Below are 24,610 nucleotides of genomic sequence, written 5' to 3'. Positions count from 1 at the left end.
TAATCTACTAATGATATTGGTAAATAAATCAAAGCCTTCATAAGCTACTCAAACTACATCTTAGCAGCATTAGAAGTATTAGATTTATTTCTCTTTGTTCAGACTACAGGTAGATAAAATAACAATTCAAGGGTGGTGTTGCAAAGCCTTCCCAAATCTATATCATGCTAACAATGTTGAAAAAATATGTCCTTTATTTGTATCTCTATCTGTATTTAAATGTTCCCAACAGAAGACTGAACACATACAGATTATATTCGTAACATAAATCAGTTAATATTTCAGCAGAAATTATTCCTCCTTAATAAAAATTGGTAGCATTCTTCATTATTTCTTCATTAATAAAAAAAAGTGTAACAAAAGAGGGTTCCAAACTGCTCTACAAAGAGACAAAAAAATATATAATCTTAATGAGTAAGTTAGATTAGTTTTGTATTTTATGAAATGCTGACATTAGCTTCTGCTTTTCAAGGCAACAACATAATTTGCTTATGTAGTTCATACATATCCATTTTGACTTGAGTGTGATTCACTTAATTCTCTTTAATCAACAATTTAACCAACTGTTTACAGACAAAGAGAGAGACAAATGAAAGATTAGTGCTCCTGGAGTTTGTGGCTGGCCATAAGATCTGAATATATTTTTCAAATACCTTCTATAGCAGAAGCCTTGCATGCTGAAGACATCCTATCTAGTATACTATTGATTCAAATGACAAGCCTGAGCATCAGATTAAGGAGGTGTCAGACACCTGATAGAAGATTCCTGGAGATTTCAGCAGGAAGGTGTGCTGTTTCAAAATGATCTATTGCTGGCACTACATTTATTGAAGTGTATGTGGAAACGTTTAGCACAAAACTAATTCTCTTAAAATTAAAATAACATTTATAACCAGTGAAAACAAACACCTTCACTTTTTACCACAGAATAGCTGGGAAAAGTCACCTTATTCAAACAGAAATCACTCTACAGTTCACAAAACTGAACTAAACCAGACTGATGAGCTAATACTAGTAATAGTTCTGTTTTAATTTGTCAGTGCCAAATCTGGACACAAACAAGTAAGTAGTTTCTCAGTCCCAACAACAATATTTCTTCTTGTAACCAATAAAGATCAGTCATGAGGTCAGCTGCAGAGGGGCAATTAATGCAAGAACGATGTTTCAGAAAGGACACTCAAACAGGGAGATGTCTTTGTCTGCAAAGGTACTTTTTAAGGTACAGACCTGGCAGCAGACATCATTGTCCTGGGAGAAGAGCCAGGCAAGTCTCCTGTGCATCAAGGGACATCAATAAGTGAAACCAAAAGGAAATCTACCGTAACACTTCAAGTACAGCAAGCACCATGTTTAAAATACCATTTTTAAGATGCAACCATTACTTTGAAGATCAAATGCTAGAGAAATTTTCACCTATCCTTTGAATAAAGGAAAATGAGAGAGAGGTGTACAGTATGTAGAAGAGAGTTAGCAGTTGAAAAACAGGACAATTAAGTGAACTTAAAACAGTCAAACATCAAGCAACATGGAATAATGTTCTGTATCAAAAGCACTGCTCATGCCTGCACAAAGTACTTCCCTTTTCTGGGCACATTTGCATCCTGCTCAGTTCTAGTTTGTCTTTGCAACAAAAATCTGAGTTGAAGTTATGCATCAATATTTTTTTTAGCCTTAAGTACTCAGTTAAGATTTTTTTTGGTACAGGATCACTTTACCTACTTATTCTGGGTAAATTTATAATTTTCATAATCTAATGCAAAAGATTTTATTCATTGATAGCAGCCTGAAAAATTATTGCTATGGAAGAAGACTTAGGAAAGATCAGAAAAAGTGAAAATGAGTAAGTCATCAGCCCAGAAATTCTTCCAAACTTTACTCACAAAAGTATATGGTGAATTCAATAGATGAAAATAAAGTAATTCTACCAGCTGGTTGTACAGATATTTAAGATATCATTCCATATGCCATGCAGAATTAGTTCCTTTCCACTGAGAAACACAACACAAGCAGAGCTTCTCAGTGTTCTACCACCATGGTTTGCACTTGATTCATATTTGCAAAATCTTTTAGAAAATCACAGAGGCTGGAGACATTTCTTATTATTTTCAATGAAATTTCAAATTTCAAGCACGTGAGATCAAGACTGCTCAATGGAAGTACTAGGATGATAATACAGTATATCTTTTAGGCCTGACAATACCTCCTTGGATTATTTTAAGCACAGAAAACATGGTAGAAAAAGGTACAAAGACAAAATGGATGAAAAGAGGAGAGTTAGCAGAACAAGAAGTGGAACAGAGATGCAGAGAAGTGAAATTACATCATGCTTGAAAATGAGAGGGAATAGTTTGTACAATGAAAATAAATCAATTAGGTTAATGAAAATAGCTGTGACATTGCTGGAGGAAAAGAGAAAGAAAACATCACCAATACTGGTGTTTGAGCTAGACAAATAAGGGGAGAAAATGGGGAAACCACAGATCACTGCCATGGCAAGGAAGTTGCCTGGGAAAAAATACAGGGCAAGGATTTTAGTAGCGAGAATCTTAGTGCAGGTAAAGCTCTGGAAATTAAGATACTGAATTAATCATGCTTTTTATCACAATGAATAAAACTTAAGACAGAACTTTGTAAAAAAGATTTTTGCAGAAGAATGGACAGATTTTCAATAAGATAAAAACATAATTTAAAAAAATTCTAATAATAAACAGGCCTGGGCTTATTTTTATTACCAGCTCATTTTATCACAGCGTGTCTATAGAGCAGACTATAACACAGTGTAGAAATACTGGGTCAGCTTCATGGATATGGAAGCCAACCAGGCCACAGCAGCATAGTACTTCTCTTGTAGCTCAGCAATCTCAGCTCTCTTCAACACACTTAAAGCTGCAAGAGCAGTCTGTGATGTCAGTTCTTCATCTGCCCTTCCTGTAGCTCACAGCAGAAGGTTAAATGTGCTTAAACCAGATTACACTGACTAAAAAACAAATATCAAGATCATAAAGTCAGAGTTGGGGAAGCAATGAAATAAAACAGAGAAAAATGAGTCAGGAGAACGGGATTATGAGAAAATAAATGACAGAGGTACAAGAGCTGTCAGATAACTAATTACAAACCCAAAAACTATTCAACACAATGAATACAGACTCTCACACAAAGATGAGTAGGTAGTCAATCTCAAAGGGGAGACAAACATGCTTTCTGACACATAAGCCATTGAAACGTGGTAACAGAAAATCCGTTCAAGAGTTCTGCTTCTGGAATACTTACATCACTGTACTAATCTGCAAAGATAAACCCAAGATTAAGGATAGGCTTGCCAGTATTTACAGCAGACCACCAGCAAAAACAGTGTCGTGAGTCCAAATAATCATCAATAAGTGCTGCAGAAGAGAGGGCAGCAGCAGGGGGATCAATCCAAACTGAAATACCAAGAGTAAAACCACTAGTTCAGAATAAATGATCAAACACAGAAAAAAAAACCCCAAAAAACCTATGAGATTTAAAGTATCTACAAGCCCATAGGGAAAAGAATAAAAAGAAGAAAAATATAAAATTGTCTTTTCTTTACATAGCTGATACAAAATAAAGAGTTCTCTTCCCCCTCTAAAAACTTTGCTGTTTCCAGGTCATCAACAATTAAGGATGCTAGCTCCTGGTAAGAGTGGTCAGTACATGGGTAACTACGGTCAAGTACTATAGATCTGTGGGAAAATGTGTTATTTAGAGAAAGGGAATACTGGTATGGTTACAGTTAAGAATTCTTTGAAGAGACTGAGAAAATAAGATGACAAATAAAGAAACCACTATTTTAGTACTACTAATATCTTAAAAAATATATTGGTACTATCAAACTGACAAATTTTACAACAAAATATTAAAATAAAATATTCAGTTTCCTTACAGCTTCTACTAATTGATTCCTTCCATTGGTGGATATTTTCCTCTCTCATGTCATAACCTTTTGCATTTATATTCCCCACCTGAGTAGTTAACTGGCTTTTTCTCAAGACATAAAACCAGTCTGATTTGGTATAACACTGCCAAATCTGTTTCACGGAAATTCTACCTGTCTCAGAGAGAAAGCGAGAGACTGCACATCACACATCCTCATTAATTAGTAAGATACATAATTAAACAAGAAAGGGTTAAAGCATATGTTGGCCTATTCTACCTTTCTATTACTTTTTAAAAAGCTTTCATATGTCTTCTTCCTTGTTTCTGAAAGCTAACCATTCCTTCTTCCTTTCAGGAAGGCTGACATTTGACAGCTTAACATAGCTGACAGGGTTACCCAACAGCTCACCCTCCCTATTCTCAATCCAATTAGACCTCTAATCCTCCAGATGAAAGGCCCAACTACTCACGTTCCTCATGACAACGACAGCTATTGATTATTTGTCACTACAGCTAACACCTTCTCTGTCGAGGCCACTCTGACAGAAGCAAACCTACCAAATTAGACAGCACTTTATCTGCCCTGGAGGCCAAATGGCACAACAAGTAAAGGCTAATAAATGGTATAAAAATGAACAAATCATAACATTATGACAGGTTGATCGTTGCCAGCAGCTTCACAGCTCAAGCTTGATGCTCTGTTAGACCTGTTCCTTCTCTTTTCTCTTCCACTCTGAACCAACTTTGACTGAATTAAAGGCCAGAACAATTAAGGCATTTGACCAGCAAAGATAAGCTAGGATAGAAGTATCACCAAGGGACACGAATGTCAATAGCAGACTACCGTTTGTCAATAAAAACATTCCAGAGATGCAAATGCTCATGACTCTGCTCTCCACTAGGCTGTACTGACTCCCTTTGTACAGAGCTCCTCTCAAGCCAAGGCAGAAATTCTGGGAAAATTAACCCCAGAAAACCAAGCCTGAGCTGGGAAACATGAGGCAAGGATTTGCATCACCGAAAAAGGAATCCCAATACCAAGCTATGACAGAGAGATGTTAATGTTGTTATTCCATTTAATATGCACAATTTTTTCTTTCTTTTTAGCAGATTGATATAAACCAGGACCATGTAATTTGAATTTATCACTATAAATTTGCTTCAGTTGTTTCTCAAGGAAAAAAAAATCCTCTTCCTAGGATAATATGCAGTATCTAGTGACATAGGACCTCACAAGTCACATCACTCTGAGGCAAACTGAAAAGCAGCAATAACATTTATTATTCTTAGAGTGGTACTATCCAAAACCAGAAACAAGAAGATCAGAGGCACAGTCCCTAAACTGAGGCTGTTTATTACAGCAAATGACAGAAGAGAACATTAAAAAACCCACCAAAATAAAACACCACAACCATAGGAACATTGTTAAGATCAGACAATCAAAAGAATAATGTGAGTAAGAATACACAAGTTATTTAAACAGTTATAAAGCAATTAGCACTGCCTACCATAATTAATTAGCTGATTTCTCAATTATGCCAAGAAAAATATATTTTCCAGCAAGGAGTTCCTACACTTCTGAAAATTATTTACTAATAAAAAAATAATACCGAATCAAATTACATGAAAACTTAAACTTAATTTAAGCTGCTTTAGTTAAAGACATAAAACATGAATATGCCCGTGCTGGTGACTACTGACGGTGAGTCCAGTGTTCTTGAGAGCTGTTTAGGCTTTCCAGGATTAAAAACTCTCTTACTGTTTATATTACAAACTTCCTACTTGTCCTAAGTTATACTCACTACTGTGGTCTGTTCTTATTTAGCAGATTCTCATTCTTTTTAAGACATACCTTGATTAAAGAGAAATGGAATACATACGACCCTGAGATGAGCTCAGCTGGTCAGAGTATGGTGCTAATAACACCAAGGTTGTGGGTTTGATCCCTGTATGGGCCATACAGGGCCCATAAGAATTGGGCCTTAAGAGTAGGCAGCCTTGGTGATCCTTGTGGGTCCCTTCCAACTCAGAATATTCTGTAATACGTAATTCTGTGATATAATCATTCTCCCAATTTGGTTTTATTTTACCTAGTTCATTATTCTCATTTGGGCTTTTTTTCTCCTTTTTTTGTTTGAAGAGCTTTTGTTAAAAAAAATACCAGAACCAACCAACAATGTTATGCTAGAGCTCTAGCTGGTGCCAAAGAGTGAAGAAAAATTACTGTTCTTAATGTCTAATCATATCAGCAAAATCTGTAAATGTCTTTAAGATTTAGACTTACCAACCAATCCTGTCTAGCCTGTTATTATTCTTGAGTTTTCTGCTTCGAGACTTATTTATAATATTTGGTTTATGATCACTATTCTTGATAAGTGAGAATCTTTTCCAGTCAGAATCAGAAATTATATACCACTATATTTTTCAAGTTGTATTCCAGATGTGCCTCCCTAAGAATCATATCTGAACATCCCTTACACAGAGCAAGAACTAATCCATTCATCTTCACGAAAACCTTAAATCTATTTATTCTTTGTTCTACTTTCCAATTAGGTTTGCAAACCTCACAATTAAAACAAGATCCTGCAAAATATGGATGCTACAATGACAGCTGCCAGTCATCAACTGCCCCAGACAACTCGAGATCAACACTTCTTCCTGTCAAAGAGTAGGCATTACACTTAGTCCATTCCTTTCCATGCAAATATACTCCACTGTGTAGCACCTAAGTAGTCCACAAACACTTCTGTTGCAAACCCTCTCTTTAAACAACCCCATCCACCTTCAGCTTTTGTTTCTACTATTCTAAATGGGGAAAAATACTATTTTGCTATTACGAATGGAAGTAGGTAAAAGCATTCTGTCTACAGCAGGCTATACAGCAAACGTGACAGATATTCATAGAATAATGCATTTTAGTGCCTCAGTGAGCTTTATTTGTTTTCTTTCACAATCCAATCCTACTCAAGGCAATAACAGACGCTATATTTTTTGGTTAGCCACGCTTTAAATCCTTCAATGCGTAAAATGTCTGCTGGAAAGTAGCTACAGCTAGTGAGGCAGCCACAAATTGCAAGCAATATTTTCAAACATGTTTTATTAGAGTAAGTTAGTTTAGTAACAAACAGTCACTAAAATAATTAAAAAGTCCATTCTACAAGAGCTATAGGCTATATAAATTCATACCACCTTTATCAGTGAACTCTGTATAGAGACAGAGTTTGATCTTTAGCTACTCTGAAATTCTGATCTTGAAGTCAAAAGAACTGTTTTGGCATGTCAATTTTTGCATAACCTTGTCTTAAAATGTGATTTCGTGCTAACATAAAACCAGTTAGAAATCAGATTCAGATGCCTTAGTATCTGCTGTGCAACTGAAACCTGACACATGTAGAACCGTATTTCCACAATTTTATCTTCTGCAGAATTTTAACCCACAGTTTGACAGTAGACAGACGACTGCTGAAAACCTTACGATTACAGGGACTTAACACTTAATGAGGAACCAACAATATGCATGTTCTTGCCTTGTTACGAGGCATGACAAGGTGTGCAAGATGAAAACATATCGCCTGAACACATGAGAATCACAAATTGGTCTTGCAAAGTAGTGCCCAAATTAAGCTCTCTGTACCAACAAAACTTTGTCAAGCTTTCTGTTTCAATGATGCTGCTCCATACTGTAACTGACTTGGAAAGCCTTCCCTCTCCTTCACATCTATGATGCCCTAATGAATCAAGATGCAGAACTTCTGCAGTTGAAGAATATACAAGACAGTGTTCTGACCATTCTCATAATATCTAGTGTTGCTTGATTTCTCAGAACCTTTTCAGACCAATAATTTCTCTCTTTAGCTACATGCAAGAGAGCTTATCTAAGACTGATTTCCACAAGATGCTTCTAGTATGTAGTATTTCTTGTGTACAATCATGTTCCAAGCCACCCTGAACATTTCAGTGCAGAAATGGTGAAATTTAAGATGCTTTGGAGCTACATTGCAGCGCTGAGTTTCGTAAGAGGACACTAATACTTTGATTTCAAGATCACATTTTCATACTTTACTATTTTGTTCTGAATCCAGACAGGTCAATGCAGAGGCAAATGGAAGTATTAATGAAATCTAAAGAACAGTCAAAAGCAGAATTAGGAGAGACATATGGGATTCTGAAAGAGAGTCACAGCTGCTACTTAACACATAGAAAAAAACAACTTCCAAAGGGTTCTCCTCCTTCCTGAACTCAAATAGGACTCTGCTACATTCTTACCTAAGGTTTTGAGAATATTTTTCATTTTGTCAGTGGTCATCTAGGAAATTCCAGCCTTGCAAATCCTCTGTTTTATTATTCTTTCTCAGCAGTGATAGCACAACTTTCTCAGGGACTATACCGTGAATCAGATCTCTGTAGCAATGTGAGTTCTTAAACTTTACCTGTAGCTATTTTTCAACCATTTCAATAGGACTTACAGCACAGACCAATGGTAGTATCAAGACAAGCAATAGCAAAAAGCATTTGGGAGCATGAGGACTTGCGCTAAACAGACAGAAAATTGTTATTTTGTAGAGTTCATTCTCTGTCAACTCACTGACCAGTGAGCAGTTCCACAGTTCTGAAAAGGGGTCAGCGGAAGGCCATGAATGGGACTAACACTTTGGTAGCTAGATCAGGTTATCTGTAATGTAACACACAAATTACATGCAAGGAGCTGTGCCTTCTGCCCTTGAGCATCCTCAGGCTGTATTCACTAGAGAAAACTCTTTGTCCAGGAAAGTTAAGAAAACATTTGTATCATGGCTACTGTCGGTAGCATAATTAAACACAGAGAAAACTATAGTCCCACATGTGAAAAAAAATCACCTCTTCTGGCTAGTCGGCACCTGCTTTACATCTTGGTTTGTTCTGATTTTTCATATTTAATCAAACTGTATGTTCACATGAAAGTCACAGAACAAATGTAAAGCTCATTCACATTTCATGAAACCACATGCATAGAATTAATATTGATCATTATGAGCTCTCACTTAAGAGGGAATGTCACAAAAGGTCATTGGCCTGAAGGAAAAAAGAACATGAACTGACCACCATTGTCTCTGAAAGGTACCCTGATTATTTATTTTCATTATATAGATTGGGAAAGAAAGTTAGAAGCACTTGTGCTCTTTTATGCAGATCGAATAAACCTTATGAAATATTTGAGAGACCACAGGTCCGGGAAACACATCTTGAAAAAGGCAGCGAGGGAAAAATGCATAAGCTTGCTCCCTGGCAAGTTAATTCAAGAGGTTTTAATACAAACATCTCTTCCTTGCTCAGTAAAGGGGAAATAACACTCTGGTTTTGGGGCTCTTGGACTATCCTGATTGTACTCATTAGATACAACTTGGGAATAAACTTTCATAAAATAAAGTAACCACAGACTATTTTCTGTTTCTAATTTTCTACCATGTCTTATGTTTGCCACAGCCTGTGTTTTCTTATTTTTCCCTTTACCTTCATGGTTACTGTTGAATATACAGGAACTACCATTTTTTCTAGTTTAAGAAAAATTGAAGATAATTTAAAATATACTCTCCTACTTTACACAGAATTCCTAACTGCATCTGGATATGTACTGTTATTCATCAACAACCAAGTCAGCAAATAAATAACATAAGCTACACAATATTTAATGCATCTAATGTCACATTTTCCCACTGGGGTTGTATTAATCTTCCTGAAGCCAACATTAATATCTTCCTGACAGTTAAGCATCCTGATAGATTATTTTAAGTGCATATTATTAGAATCCAACAAAAAAACCACAGAATTTTTTCTTCTGTCCTTATTAACACTTCAGGTATTCAGAGAGATTCAGGTAGATTACACCCCAGAGTAAACATTGCAAATGAGCAACCTCTGTGAGAAATTCTGAAAGAAGCAGGCATGTTTTTTTTTTCCCTTAAATTAAACTGGAATTACTTAATGAAAGATAAATGACAAAACATATACAGGTAATTTGGGTATGTAGAAACATTTCCGTTCACAAGCATCACATGTGGGTGTTCAAACAAGTTGCAATTTAACACTATAAGCAAATTGCTACCAGAATGCTTACAAGTGGAAATGAATGCCTGTTGTTACACTGTAATCCCAGTACTTATATCTGTCTCCATAGCATGTGTATTTCACAATAATCTTAGTTATACCAGTTTAAACAACCTGTACCCATATAGTACTGCAATTCCTCAGTGTGAAATCACTGGCAAATTATGTTAATGATTCTACTTCTGTTGCAATCAGTCACTGTTTCAGCTCCCAGTAAATTACATCTGTATTCAGGAAGTCACAACCATCCTCTGAAACTCCCATGGCAATCTTCACAGGGCACTTCTGCAATAATTTGTATAATTTTCTGGTGGGTTTGGATTTTTGGGGTCTTTTTAGTTTGATTGCTTTTTAATTTAAATTTTCTGAAGTTAATTACTTGACCTCTCCTTTTGTTTTCTTTTTTTTTTTTTTTAAAGGGTGTGCATCCTTTCAAAATTGCTTGGGAGACCTGTCCACTTGAAAAAGGAGACTAAAACAGTGGAACAGAAGAAAATCCAAAAAGAAAAGCCAAGTAACTTCATTTACATGGCCTTCTGCCTACCAAGACAGAAGCATCTCCATCAAAAGGCTGATGACAGAAAATCATGTCAAGGACAATTAGAAAATGATGAATTGCTAAAAAATGTATGTCTTGGGTGAGGTTAATTTGTCACAATTTAGGCAATGACAATGTGAAAACCTACATCAGTAAGATACCTAAAAGGAAGAATAAGCAAGTCAGTGTGCCCTAAGGTATTCATCTCTACTTTAGGGTGAATGGACTGCACCATCAAGTGCATTAATTTTAAGTCATCTACATGACCAGCTTAGATGCACTTCTGCAATGTAAATTTTCAGTTACCTGAGCCTATTCTCAGCCCATCATCTCACATTGCATTGTGCTATATTTTGAGTATTTTCCATCAAAAGAAAGATATATTTGTTACATTTAAGAAAATACTTCAACTTTCTAGCTCTGTACTCATGTTTAAAATCTTTTTTACACCAACAGATGTGTAAAGCTTAAAAGCTGTAATATGAAAGATGCTTATCACTAAACAGAAAACTTATCTTTAAGAACATAATTATTAGCATTAAGCAACCACTCATATTAATGCATAACCACAGATTGTTTTTCAAAAACCATTGCTATTTCGAGCCGAAATTTCTATTGACAGACAAAATCTCTGACCACATTTTATTAATTTCAAAGAGAGATGTGAGAACACTTAGGCTTACAAAGGTTGAAACGGACCAGTAACTGAGGGAATATCCTAAGCTTTATTTCTTGTAAATAGCCCAGAATGTCACTAAGGAAGTCTGAGACAGAGAGATTATAAGAACTTTTTGTAGAGATGAGAACAGATGAGAACCTGACAACTCTTCAAGTAACTACTGCTTTGTAGACATGTTCCAGTGACAAAAGCCATTTGAGTGAAGCATGGCAAGACAAGGATGACACAGCAACTTTGTGTTTCCTTAAGTTTCCTCATTAACTGGTAAGTATGACCTGGTTATTAAAACTGCACTAGAGCACTGAAATCAGACTGCCTTCACTTCTTACCTGTGTTGAAACCCCTGGAACTGAAAGGACATTAATTTTACAGGTCAGTCTGCCTAGCTGTGCTATCAGAAATATTTTTGATAGAGAATACAAGAATACTCAGGAGGAGATCAACTACACAAAGTAACAACTTAAGTAACAACAACTTAACAATCCAAAGTAAGAACATAACTACTTAAAAAAGAGCTAGACTTGCTATTAGGAAAAGATGAAGGATTAAGGAACTACGGTGAAACTATTATGTCAGTTAATATTTTGTATGACTATATGGGTTGTGCTGAAATCTTTACCTAAATTTAGGAAGAACCCTGTATAATCAAAAAACAAGAATTTGCATTTTGAACACTGGATGTGATTGTTAGCATTTTGAAGGGCTGGAAGAAATGCTTTTACAACATAAACTCCTTATGTAATAACAATATGTATATATTACTCCTTATGTAATAGCAAACATAATGGAAGCAAAAGCTGCCTGCTAATCTGCAGAAAATAGTTGGAAGTATAACACTTGCAGTGAGGTTGAAGCTAAAATATAACGGAGCGCTGGTATGTATATACATGTTTACACACCCTCACCAAGGTTTGTAACTCATATAGGTGTAGTCAGAAAGTAGTTATGCAAGTGTTAACGGAATGATGTTACAGTTAAGCCCTATCCAACCAGAAACACATACTAGAGAAGAAAGGCAATTGGAGTTCTAATTCATTTTACTTAACAGTGATGATTTATGACTGAATTTAGGGTAATGTCACATTTCTGAATGTTTGTTCTATTACAGGGATCAAAAAAACCCACAAGCTATTTTACTAGGACTTAAAGACATGAACTGACAGTTCTCTTACAGTGAATTCTCCAGACAGAAAAATGGGAATAGTTTCACCTCATCCTGCAGAGAATGAAACCAATTTTTCTTATGATAACCAGGATTACTAATGGGAGAGACACCATCTTGAATCCAAATACATGAATTAAGACATTCAGCTTCCTTCAGTCCAAGATGGCTAAATCACTGGTTCTGTTTGGCATTAGAAGAGCATCTTCTCACAAATTCTTTGTCTCCAAGACAGTTCTGTGGCTCCAAAAGACAGCAGAGACCATTTTTTGTCAAATCACATGCAAGACTGTTTCAGAAGAAGGAGTGCAAAGGGACATGAAAAGGGAGCCTGTAGAATGATGATCTAAAGAGTCTCAAATATTCCTGCATCAAACTCCAGCCCTCAGGATGTGTGTCTGCTGCGGTCTGATGAGTAAGGTGATCCAAAAGCACTCCCAAGAGATAGGAAAAAATGGCAAAAGTAATCGTAGTGTCTAGAGAGGAAAGTTCTGACTCAGGAAACCTTACTTCATTTTACCTCCATCTGCTTTATTTAACAACATCTGTGGGGAAAGGAGCATCATCTCTTTCCTGTCCTCTTTGCTGGTTGCATGTAAAGGTCTGTAAATCTTAACTTGTCTCTCCAAACAAAATGAAAAATAGGATGCAATTTAGGAATCCGAATCTCCAAGAACTGTCATTCTAAACAACTCATGCTTGTGACTACAAATTAATGGACATTTATAAAGTCGTGTGAATCTGTTTTTGATGAAGTGACAGAGACTGACCAACAAGCTTGAACACAAAAAAATCTATACAGTGGCCCTGGTAAATAAATGGATTCATGATTAACCAACACTGACAAAGCAACTCGGAAATGGGTGTTCTTGGCATGTTCTTTTTCTATCTGAAAGACAATCTTCAATACTGGTTACTGAGGAATTTTTCTTTTACTTTGGGGGGAAAAAAAGAATATAAAACAATAGTATCAGTGAGAAATAAGAAGAATACAAAACATTATTTAAACAGCCAAAACTGCATGAAACATGAAGTTGCTTTGAATTTTAACTTTATATGTCTTTCAGAACACATTCATGACAGAAACGTAGATCTTAAAATGTTAATATGGAAAGACTAAAGATAAAATTTTACACACATGAAATGTTAATTTCATAAGCTGACATCAACAGCAAGTAACTGCTCAGAAGACACAGATTACCATTTTAAAGGACAGCTAAGTGAGGCAAATGAAAAGCAGCCACAAGGGCTGTTTCCTGACCACTTTAAGCCCCCCAGCACTACAGTGCTACAAGTGCTTACCTGACTACGGGGTGAATCACATCTACGTAGTACATCACTCAAGTAAGTGTGTGGCTACATAAAATCTACTGCTAAAACACCATGTACCTACTTTTTCATCTGCACTGTCAACTGAAAATACATCTAAGAAAGGTCCAAGTATCCCATGGTACAAAAGGAACCCTCAGAATTGCAGCAAGGCATAAAGGAAATGGAGAGCACATGCAGCCAACGGATACTATGCCGAGGCAAAATATCTCTTGCCTTGAACTGCTGCAATACACATACCCACAATATGAACAGTCAGACGAAGATTTAAAAAAGAATTTATATTGTTTTAACATACTAAAATGTATTTTAAAAACGTGGGGAAAAATGTAATTTTCAAGATTAGGTTTTTAATATGATTAAAATGTTCATGCGTCTATCACATCATAAAATCAAAAAGCCTGTATGAACACCAGACAAGTATAGCACATTACAGCAATTTCTTAAGTCTCTGACATTGTCATGTTTATGAAATACCTATCTTTGAAACAACAACATTCACAGTAAGCTGGTTACTTAGAAACATGAAGTCAACCCTGGTACACCGGATGACTGAAATATTTCATCAGGGTGTAGCGGTATGTAACCAAGTAGATGAATTTGCCCATTTCAAGTCAGCTACAACCTACTGTAGCTAATAATGGTGTCAGCCAAGTAATATTGTGCATTACTACACACATTTCAAGAATGCATTCACGCTAGTTTTTAATAGTTAATGTTTTTACCTAAGAAATTTGTAAACTTAAAATATTAGATGAACTCTTCATTTCTCAATAACTGATGCACTAACACAGACCACACAGTCCCTGTGGACTCCCATGCAAGTGTACCTGGAGAATATCACCTTATTATTATCTTCCCAAGCGGTTCTCTATTTAATTGCTCCTTTATGATTATGAACAGGTGGCAAGATACTATAAATCAAAATGGTTTGCTATAAAAATCACGGCAGGCACTCTAACTGGTACCAAACGACACAGCTTACACAGTCAAAACAACTTTAATTTTTGAGCAGTTACAGTTCTAAACATACTATAAAAAGTAAAATAGTAAATAAAAGCCTGTTCCTTTTAGTTTGAATTTTTAACCTTCTCTGTGTAGTCTTTTTCACAGTTTATGAACTCAAATGTCTTGATTAGCTAGACAAACTCACCCTCCCTTTTTTTTTTATCTTGTCCCATCAGCAGTTTGCTCATTTTCCAATGACTGTGGACACTTCCCCTAGCCCTAAACAAACTCAAAATTTCTTGCAGCTCTGAAGCTATACTTTAAATGACCTTTTATTTTGTTGTTGAATACTTCCTTTAACACTTCTTCGGTAGAACAATGTAACTGAACAGTGTTATAGATTAAGACTGTAGAAGGAAAAACAGACAGTAATGTATTTCCCTCCTGGACCTGAAAATGATTTGGTATTCCATATCCCAAGACATGACATATCCATACCCCACGAATATACAAATTCTCAAACATAACACTGGTAATTAACAGTCTTTGGCCTTATATCCACTGAATTAATGGTAAAATCCTAAGGACTATCACAGTGTACAAAATTTAGTCTTTACTTAGAACTGGCTATCCCAAAATAGACAAGGACTATTTTTCCTAGAACGTACAAATTCTTATAACAGCAATGCCTTATACTGTCTCTGCAGACAGCTACAAATACACTGAGTAAACCCATTAAAAAATAACAAATAACTCTCCAGAGATTTACAACACGTGATGAACTGACTGCAAACCCTATTCCTGGTCCCCCTGCATTGCTGGCTGGGGGACGAGGTAGAGAATTCAGGAGTGAAGTTAAGCCCCGGAAGAAGGAAGGAGAGTGGAGATGTTTCTAAGATTTGGGTTTATATCTCATTATACTACTCTGATTTTATTGGTAAGAAATTAAATTCATTTTTCTCGATTTTTGCCCATGGCAGTAACTAGTGAGGTATCTCTCCCTACCCTTATCTCAGTCCATGAGTCTTTTATTACATTTTCTCTCCCTTGTTCAGCTGAGGAGGGGAGTGACAGAGTGGCTTTGCTGGGTACCTGGTGTCCAGCTAGGGTCAACCCACCTCATACCTGCTGTGAAAGTCATAAGTTTATACAACAGCTGAGTGCTTGTAAGGAAATTACCTTTTGTGCAGCAAGATGGAGAGCAGTTCTTCGGCTACGATCAGCTCTATTAACATCGGCTCCAGCCTTCAGCAATGCCTCTGCACAGTCCAGCCTGTCAGCCAAGACACAGTACATAAGCGGAGTTCTTCCAAATTGGTCCTCTTTATCTTTCAGCTCAGAGTTTCCTAAAAGACAAAACCAAACCAAAAGCTCACTTCAAACAGTTAAGTCTATCAGTATCTAACTAAAATTAGTACTTTTTTATTAAAAAGGTAGCTTATTATAATATGATTAGGAGGTATCTTATCATATGAACAGGGTGAACAAAACAGTGGAGTATATGACAAACTCGGAGTTACTGACATTTACAGAACACTTCAAAAATGTATTTACAGAAGAAAGTACATTCAGAAAACATTAGTGCCATAAACACACCTACTACCAGTAACATTCTGCAGTGGCATAATTATAAATAATTTTTAAATAATTACACAGATCTTGGCTGCAAAGACTAGTTTAAATAATAACAACAGCACATAAACCAAACAGTCCTTCTGAAACTTGTAAACACTGTAACTAAAAGAAGCTTTGAAGTCTACTCACAGCAATGTTTATTTTAAAAGCATAAATGTCAATATTACATCAATACCATTATTTACTTTAGGGTGCCTTACAATATGGAAACTACGAAAATACTTCACAAGCTTTCTTGAAATGATAAAGTTAGTAGGCAGTAATTAAGCTGAATAAGAAATCTGACATCCTAATAAAAAAAAATCAAAACACTATTCTTATTCACAGACACAAAAAATATTCCCTAAGAGTCACTTTCATTATAAAGTTTCATATTTCTATCAAGTCACCACATAAAGATTAGGATCTTTAACTTCATGTGTATCAACTACCCTATGCATCCTGACCTTCCAGATCTGCCACGTAGCAATGTTGTCTACTATTACTCAAGGAACATTGAATTTTACAGGTAAGTTAGTTTTGCTTTTTAATTATTCCTCTGTCTGCATAACTGTTGATGCTTCAAAAGCACTCCAGAAAAACATGCTTCTTTACAGACAGTCTTTGCTCTCCCCCAGCATTTTATACTTATCTACATATCCAGTAATTGTACTCTTAATTATCATTTCTATTGATTCACCCAGCGGAAGAATCAAGCAGATTAAAAATGAATCAAGGGGACTATCAAGAATTAAAATTCATTCCCCACCAACCAAGCCTCTAACAAAAAACACTGTTAAGTAGGATACTGCCAGTTACAACGATCATTTACTTGCTCACTCCATTTCTTAGTTCCTTAAAACTAGATTGAGTACCATGTCAATCGCATGATTCATTCCATAACACTTTCTCTTGCCTTGAAATTGTGATTTGCATTGAGAAAATTCCTTTTGCTCTGCAAAAAGCAGTTTAAGAACATTTCTGAACTCCTCTGTGACATAGATATAGAAAAATCTTTTTTGTTCTTTACCCATTGTGTTGTCTTCTGGGACTGTCACTTCACCTTGACAATCCATAGTTTCACCAGTTTTATAACTAATTTTCATGCCTCTAGCAAATTACTTTTAAAAAAAAAAGAAGAACAAAGACTTTTACTGACCTGAATCTACCTTTCTCAGACATAGGTTGTTTTTTGATCACCTTTTTGCTTTCTAATATCCACCTTCACACTGTTTAGCCTGCTTACTTCTCTTTGGCTCCCCTAGACTTTTTCTTTTGCTAAGTGCTTTTGCATTCACTTCACACCACAAGCATGGAGTTTACTCTTCACACTCATTTTTAGATTCTTCATAGGAAGTGCTTTCATTTTTGTTAATTCCATGCTCATTAGGAAATAATTCAAAATACAACATTGAGTTAAACAGAGGGAATCCAAAATTCTTTATTTTCCCTAATTTGTAAAAACATTGCTAGACTTTCATTTCACAGTATTAAAATTTCATTGCAAATCAGATGCAGTTTCAAGATAATTCTTTCTTCTACTATTAAAAAAAAGTATTTAAAAAGTTGTATGTACCTTTTGTGAAGCTGCCTTACACCTCAGTATTTCAGCTAACAATAAGAGCTTTTTCCATTCAACAGAGCACAGTACAGAAACATCAAAACTGGTTATGACCAACCCTGCAGCCCTGTGCACCAACATACAGATACTGAGGTCCAAAGCATAATTTAACATGTCACTGCTCCCAGCCAACAAGCCAGTTTCTCTAATTAGCTAAGTAAAGTCAGGTTCTCTTCCAGTATTAGTTTGATGTGGTAATTTAGACATCACTAAACCACATTTCACTGCTCAGTGTTAACATAACCTCAATAGTGTCTTCAATTTGTTGAACCTGATGGGACTTGCACACTCAAATATATTTTTAAGAGAAATACACTAACATTTATTTCTCCCAATAAGACACATGCACCTGGTTTATGCTCGGATAACAATGGTTCTTAAATCCTCAATGTGCAAAAACAGTACCTCTCCCTCAAATTCCAGTTCTCTTTCTGTTAGATATAATGTCAGAGGATATATATAAAAATGTAGAGACTAAAAGAAAGAAATGGATAAGCAAAAGACAAGCAAAAATGGCCTAAAGCTCAACTGCAACCCAACTAAGTAGAGCAACAAACATCTATTTTCATTTACAGCTCCCATAAAGTGATGTAGCTGATGACAAGCAGTTTCCATGACTGTTCACAATCTGAGTGAAAAATGAGTAAGACCTTCAAAACTTGCTGCCAGCAATTTGCCTGAAGCTCCTGCATTGGTTTTTAAGGAAAAGAAAGTATTTCCAGCTAGCAGTAGGTTTTTTCTTGTTTTATTATTCCTTTTGTTTACAGTACCCTGTAAGGCCCTTAGAACTATGAAAGTCCTATGGGCATTTCCCTAAAAGGGTGTCTCTGCTCTCAGGCTAAGAGACAAGACAAGGACTAGGAGCCACTGTATAAGGGGGACTAAGTTCATGAAATACACTAACTACAACAGCTTTTGGACTTCACGGCTTCAGTAAATTATTATTTTCTGCAATCAAGAAAGCCCAGGCAGCCTTCAAAAGTTTAGGTACATATTAGTGCACATAAAATGTGCTTCAGCAAAAATAAATTCTCTTCACATACCTGACTAAGAAAGGAATTTCATTTGATCCCTCCCCTTTCAGAATCAATGTCCTCACCCCACTAGAATATGCATTCCATAAGCTTGTTGCCAACTGAGGTCATGAACAACACGGAATCAAGTGGCCCAATTCCAAAATTTAACTCTCATATTCTTACCTCATCACTTTCTCGCACTCTATGTGAGCAATCATATCAGAGAAAGGGCAGCAGGATGATATGAATTCTGCCTAATTATTAAAAGACAGACCACCTCTTGTTACTTGCAAGAATCTTGCTTTCTGCAATATCTGATTTGAGTTTTATTCAACCTCCCACATCGCAGAACAGGGAAGAGAGAAGCAGAGAGGAGAATCAAACAATAGTATGCAACTGCATATTTGTAACCCATAATTTAGTTAACATTTACAATGAAACACCACATCAGAGATTTAGAAGCATTTGTGTGCAAGCAATGCATGATAAGGGTTTCAGAATGAGGAGTTGGACTGAACAGACACTTCAGTATAATGACTATTATAAACATAATTGTGTTCTTATAAACAATTAAAACAATTAGAGGCATCTTCCCAAAACTCTACATAAAACTGTCAAATGCAAAATGATCCTTCAAACACAAAATTAACTTTTGCTCTCTTTTTGCCTAGGATTAAAATCACCCAGATGGGTTTTAATACTGAAGAACTGTTAATTAAAGACATGTTTGGTGTTGTATAAAACATAAGAAAGAAAATGCTGTGAGCTTTCCCCAAAGCCTAAGAACACACAATTCTAAAACAATGTGATACAGTACGAGATAACTTATGCAATGCAAACAATTAGCACACTTTTGTTAGAATCTTGGTTATACAATTAACACTTGGCATGTACTGTACTTTACAGCATTTAACCCATAGGCTGTTTAGAAAGTCCTGCAATTTAGCACCAGCAGCGGTTAACATACAGAGATACTTTGTTCCAAAGTCCCCTTTCTCAAACTAAATTTTCTGCTTACCTTTGATTCTGTCTGTGCCTCTTTCTGGCACAGGATGTCAAAAGGAACACAGTATCCAGAACACCCTGTATTATTTCAAGCACCTGTTCCTTTAATATTCATCCATACTCATAATTATATCCAAATAGAACATACATGTTTGTACACAGTCACACAGGCTCCATCAAGCTACATATGGGAGAAAACTGCGAAACAGGTTAGAGGGGCTGCTCTAAGAGATTGCTTAGCCAGCCTCTACACCTCTCCTATGTTAGTAACTGAATAGGGAAAGCACAAAGAAGAAAGCAATAGCGAATCTAGGGGTTAAAAAATGCTCCCTAAAAGAAAAAGAAAGTCAGACTTTATGTTGTTGCATATACCACTAGCTATGTAACCAAGATGCAAAGCTTGGCTCTGTTAGGAAAATGTTGTAAAGGCATCCAGCATATACAGCACACCAAACACTGAAGTACTGTCCTGAATTAGTTGCTGCTGCTGAGTGCAGTCATGAAATTCAGTGAATAGCACCAATTGCTCAATTTGCTTCTGGCATCAAGTTATACTTCCAACAGTGACTGGTAAACAGCTAAAAATATTACTCTGATGCATTCTTCTTCTGCTAGGCAATACTTTTTACTTTTTTTTGGTCCTGTTCTGGCAAAAGTAAGGTCTGTGTCATATCCTGTCAAAACACAGCAAAGCAGAAAAGCCAAATTTTGCTATTTTACCAAAGTCTGGAAGGATTCTGCAGTTTTCTCTCCCATGTAAAAATTAAACAGAGCATTTTTATTTTGTTGCTGCATAATCATCACTAAAAGAATAGTGATTTCCTTATCTGGTTCTAATGGCTGTTTTGTGGTATATTTGACAAAATGTATCAGCAACACAATAAAAGTACTTACTTTTTCCTTTGTGTTTTCAAAAATACATCTTTTGGCTGTGAGATTAATAAAAACACTCCAAAGTTAGCAAAAACTCTGTTGCTTCTGATTGTTAGCCAAAATTTGAAAGTTCAGATTTTTTTCCACCTCCACATGAAGGCAGAAGGTTTTTTTAAAAACCCAGGTATTTAAAGCTACTTCGTAGTTAAATCCCACAGATTTCTAGAAGCATCTCCATATCAGCTGCTCATCTGCTGTTTACAAAATGTTCTATAAAAGAACGAAGAGATAGCATTAAATGCAAACAGGATATGTTTGAGCCATTATATGACAAAATAAAGTTGAAGGCCCAACTCCACCGGTGGAGCTTCTATACAGTCAGTTCCCTCAAATTTGTTCATGTTTGAGTCAAATCACTTCTAGTTACCTTATGAGAAAATTATATAGACCTTGTAAAGGAGAACCACTTACTGCTTTCTATAGTGCTTAGATGAAGATCCACACAGCTTACTGTCATGTCTTCAACACAGGTGAGCAGAAGATACATAAAGAAATTTGACTCTGGTTTAACATAATTACCATTAAATCCTTTACACCCATTAAAACTGACAGCTAATTGCACAAACACAGACTAAGTTTCTTATTATTGCACTGTCCTTTGCCCTTACTAAGCTCAAGGAATAGCATTTTCCAAAAAAGGCTGAGCAAATAAAATTTCCACAGTATCAACTGGAAATGCATTTAATCAGAAACTCTGAAAAAATCAACATCTTCATCTATCACATGGCAGTCTTCCAAATATATTCAACTGGTTTTGGAACACCAAATATATACTGCTTTTGAAAATTACCAACCTGAAATGTCATACCATTCCTAAACAGGAAATGCAAAATACTGGGCTTTTTAATGGAGAGGAATTTCTTTTTACTTCAGATTCAGTAGGACTAGACTCTACCTTTACCTTTACTTTGACTTGAGAAATACTGTCAGTCTATCAGAATTAAAGTAATGCATACAGCTGGCTCATTTTGTTCAGAAATACTGTGCATTGACAAGACTTCATTAACCATAATAAATTTTCTATAAACACAAGTTAATCTAATTTTCCACAAAAGCAATTCCAAAAATAAGGATTTGCAGCCAAAATATTTTGGCACAAAGCACTTCTCCAGAATTTCAAATTCCCTGAAAGAGGAGTCCTGAATAACTCTTCTGGTTGTATCACTTACCTACTTTCTATTTTACTTCACACAGAAGTACCAGTCAAAGGAAAGAGGTAATAAAAAGTAAGAAAAATGAGTCATATTTTCAGGACTACATTTATTCTAGAAATACATATAATCAAGAAATTAAAATGTATCTTAATGATCAGAGCCGCAAGTCAAACCCAAAAAGCTTCAGTTTTAAAGTAATCCAAATGCATCTACAATGAAAACAATTACCTGCTATTAGCTTTTGGAGGGTACTCTTATCTCCATTAACAGCAGCAGCATGCACTTCAGATGCTAAGGAGGAACCACTGAAGAGGCAGTTTGCTGAAATATTCATACTCTTTCAAGGTATTACCATAGGTCAGATCTGCACCACCAACATTTTTTGTAGGAATTCAGCTCTAGAAGAAAAACAAAACCGCAACAATAAACCAGAATTAATTTCACAAGGAGTCATTAAAATAACTGTGGATTAAATCTACCTCCAGCCAAAATTCACCAGAAAAAAAAAGCCTACGTTAAGAAGATACATATATTGTAGTTTCCTTGTCTTAAACATAAATTTCAGTCAATAAGCTTTGCAAAAGTCTGCAAATAGGGTAGTGTTTATCTACAAACCTAACATACCATTCTTCAGTGTTGGCATGCACGCTTCAGTTCAATACCCATTGAAGTCTGCTATCAAGTATCAACTTGTTATACTCCTCCAGTATAGAATCACAGAATATCCTGACTTGGAAGTTGGGATCATCAAAGTCCAGCTCCTGGCTCTGCACAGGGACAGCCCCAAGAATCACACCATGTGCCAGAGAGTATTGTCCAAATGCTTCTTAAACTCTGTCAACTTTGGTGCTGTGACCACTTCCCTGGGAAGCCTGTTCCAGTGCCCAACCACCCCTTGGGTGAAAAACCTCTTTCTAATATCCAACCTAAATCTCCCCTAATACAACTTCAGGCCTTGGGTCTTGTCACTGGTCACCAGAGAGATCAGCGTCTGCCCTCCCTCTTCCCCTCACGAGGAAGTTGTAGACTGCAATGAGGTCCCCCCTCAGTTTTCTCTTCTCCAGGCTGAACAGATCAAGTGACGTCAACCACTCCTCTCATACGGCTTCCCTTCAAGGCCATTCACCATCTTTGTTGCCCTCCTTTGGACATTAATAGCTTCATGTCTTTCTTATATTGCAGTGCCCAAAACTGCACACAATAATCAAGGTGAGGCTGCCCCAGTGCAGAGCAGAGCAGGACAATCCCCTCCCTCAGTTGACTGGTGATGCTTTGCCTGATGCCCCCCAGGACACGGTTGGCCCTCCTGGCTGCCAGCGCACTACTGACTCATATTCAACCTGGTATCAACCAGGACCCCACAGGTCCCTTTCCATTGCACTGCTTTCCAGCATCTCATTTCCGAATCTGTACATACATCCAGGGTTGCCTTGCCCCAAGTGCAGAGTCTTGCATTTGCCCTTGTTGAACTTTATATGGTTGGTGACTGCCTAGTCCCCTAATTTGTTGAGGTCTCTCTGCAGGACCTCCCTGCCTTCGAGAGAGTCAACACCTCCTCCCAGTTTAGTATTTGTCACCAAACCTTGTTTAGTATTTCTTTAAGTCTTACATCCAAGTCATTAATGAAGATGTTGAAGAGCACTGGGGTGAGGATGGAGCCCTGTGGAGCCCCACTAGTGACAGGTCACCAGCCTGATGTTACCCCACTAATTATTCCTTTATGCTGACCTGTGACCCAAGTGCTCACCCACCTCATGATGTGTTTATCCAGCTGTGTGCTGGACATTTTGTCCAGAAGGATCTTGTCAGAGATAGTACTGAAAGCTTTACTGAAATCCAAATTAAGATTACATGAGTTGGCTTCCCTTGGTCAACTAGGTGGGTTACCTTGTCATAAAAGGAAATTAAGTTTGACAAGCAGGACTTTCCTCTTGCAGATCTGTGCTGGTTGTGATCGACAACTGCACTGTCCTTCAGGTGTTTTTCAATAACTGCCAGAATAATTTCTTTATAATTTTACCAGTCACTGATGTGAGACTGACAGGCCTGTAGTTTCCAGGGTCATCCCTCTTGCACTTCTTGAAAGTGGGACAATGTTAGTCAGCACACAGTCAACTGGGACCTCTCCACAGTCATCTGGACCTCTCCAGATTCCCAAGACCGCTCAAAAATCATTGAGACAGGCCTGATGGTGATAGCAGCCAGCTCTTTGAGGATTCTCAAATGAATCCCATCAGATGCCATAAACTTACAGGGATCCACATGGAGCAGCAGATCCCACACAAGTTCAGGGTCAACTGGGAGCACATAATTCTCATCATCATGGTCCTCCAGCTCAGGGCACTGGGATCCCTTTAGCCTGTCATCAGTGGTGAACACTGAAGTAAAGCAAGCATTAAACATCTTTGTCTTGTGCATGTCCCTGTTTGTAAGGTGATCATCCTCGTAACTGGCTGATCTTATTTCTGTGCTTCCTTTTGCTAACCATGTATTTAAAAAAACCCCTTTTTATTGTCCCCCACATCTCTGGACAGGTCAACTCCAGTTGAGCTTTGGGCACACAAATTTTCTCCCTACAGCAGCAAGGGGCATCTCTGAATTTCTCCCGTGTCACCTGACCTTGCTTCCAC

At 36.7% G+C, this 24,610-nt stretch overlaps 1 protein-coding gene across 10 annotated transcripts in view; it reads right to left on the bottom strand.

The window, feature by feature from the left end:
- Positions 1 to 24,610, bottom strand: part of INVS (inversin) — a 95,192-nt gene that overhangs the window by 68,462 nt on the left and 2,120 nt on the right. For 7 of the 10 annotated variants that reach the window (XM_051812688.1, XM_051812687.1, XM_051812692.1 and 4 more), the window contains exons 2-3: positions 22,209 to 22,378; positions 15,817 to 15,983 (exon numbers count right to left, since the gene is read on the bottom strand). In XM_051812688.1, coding sequence (XP_051668648.1) covers positions 15,817 to 15,983; positions 22,209 to 22,314 — 273 coding nt within the window. In that variant the 5' untranslated portion in view covers positions 22,315 to 22,378. Of the gene's footprint in view, positions 1 to 15,816; positions 15,984 to 19,071; positions 19,143 to 19,906; positions 20,940 to 22,208; positions 22,379 to 24,610 lie in introns of those variants that run through there. The other 3 variants (XM_051812694.1, XR_007908602.1, XM_051812695.1) reach the window with 3 other exon arrangements.

Source organism: Manacus candei, unplaced genomic scaffold, assembly GCF_025592945.1.
Source record: "Manacus candei isolate 608988 ecotype Guabito, Panama unplaced genomic scaffold, ASM2559294v1 h1tg000088l, whole genome shotgun sequence".
Taxonomy (NCBI): Eukaryota; Metazoa; Chordata; class Aves; order Passeriformes; family Pipridae; genus Manacus; species Manacus candei.
This window is presented reverse-complemented; position numbering and strand designations above follow the sequence as displayed.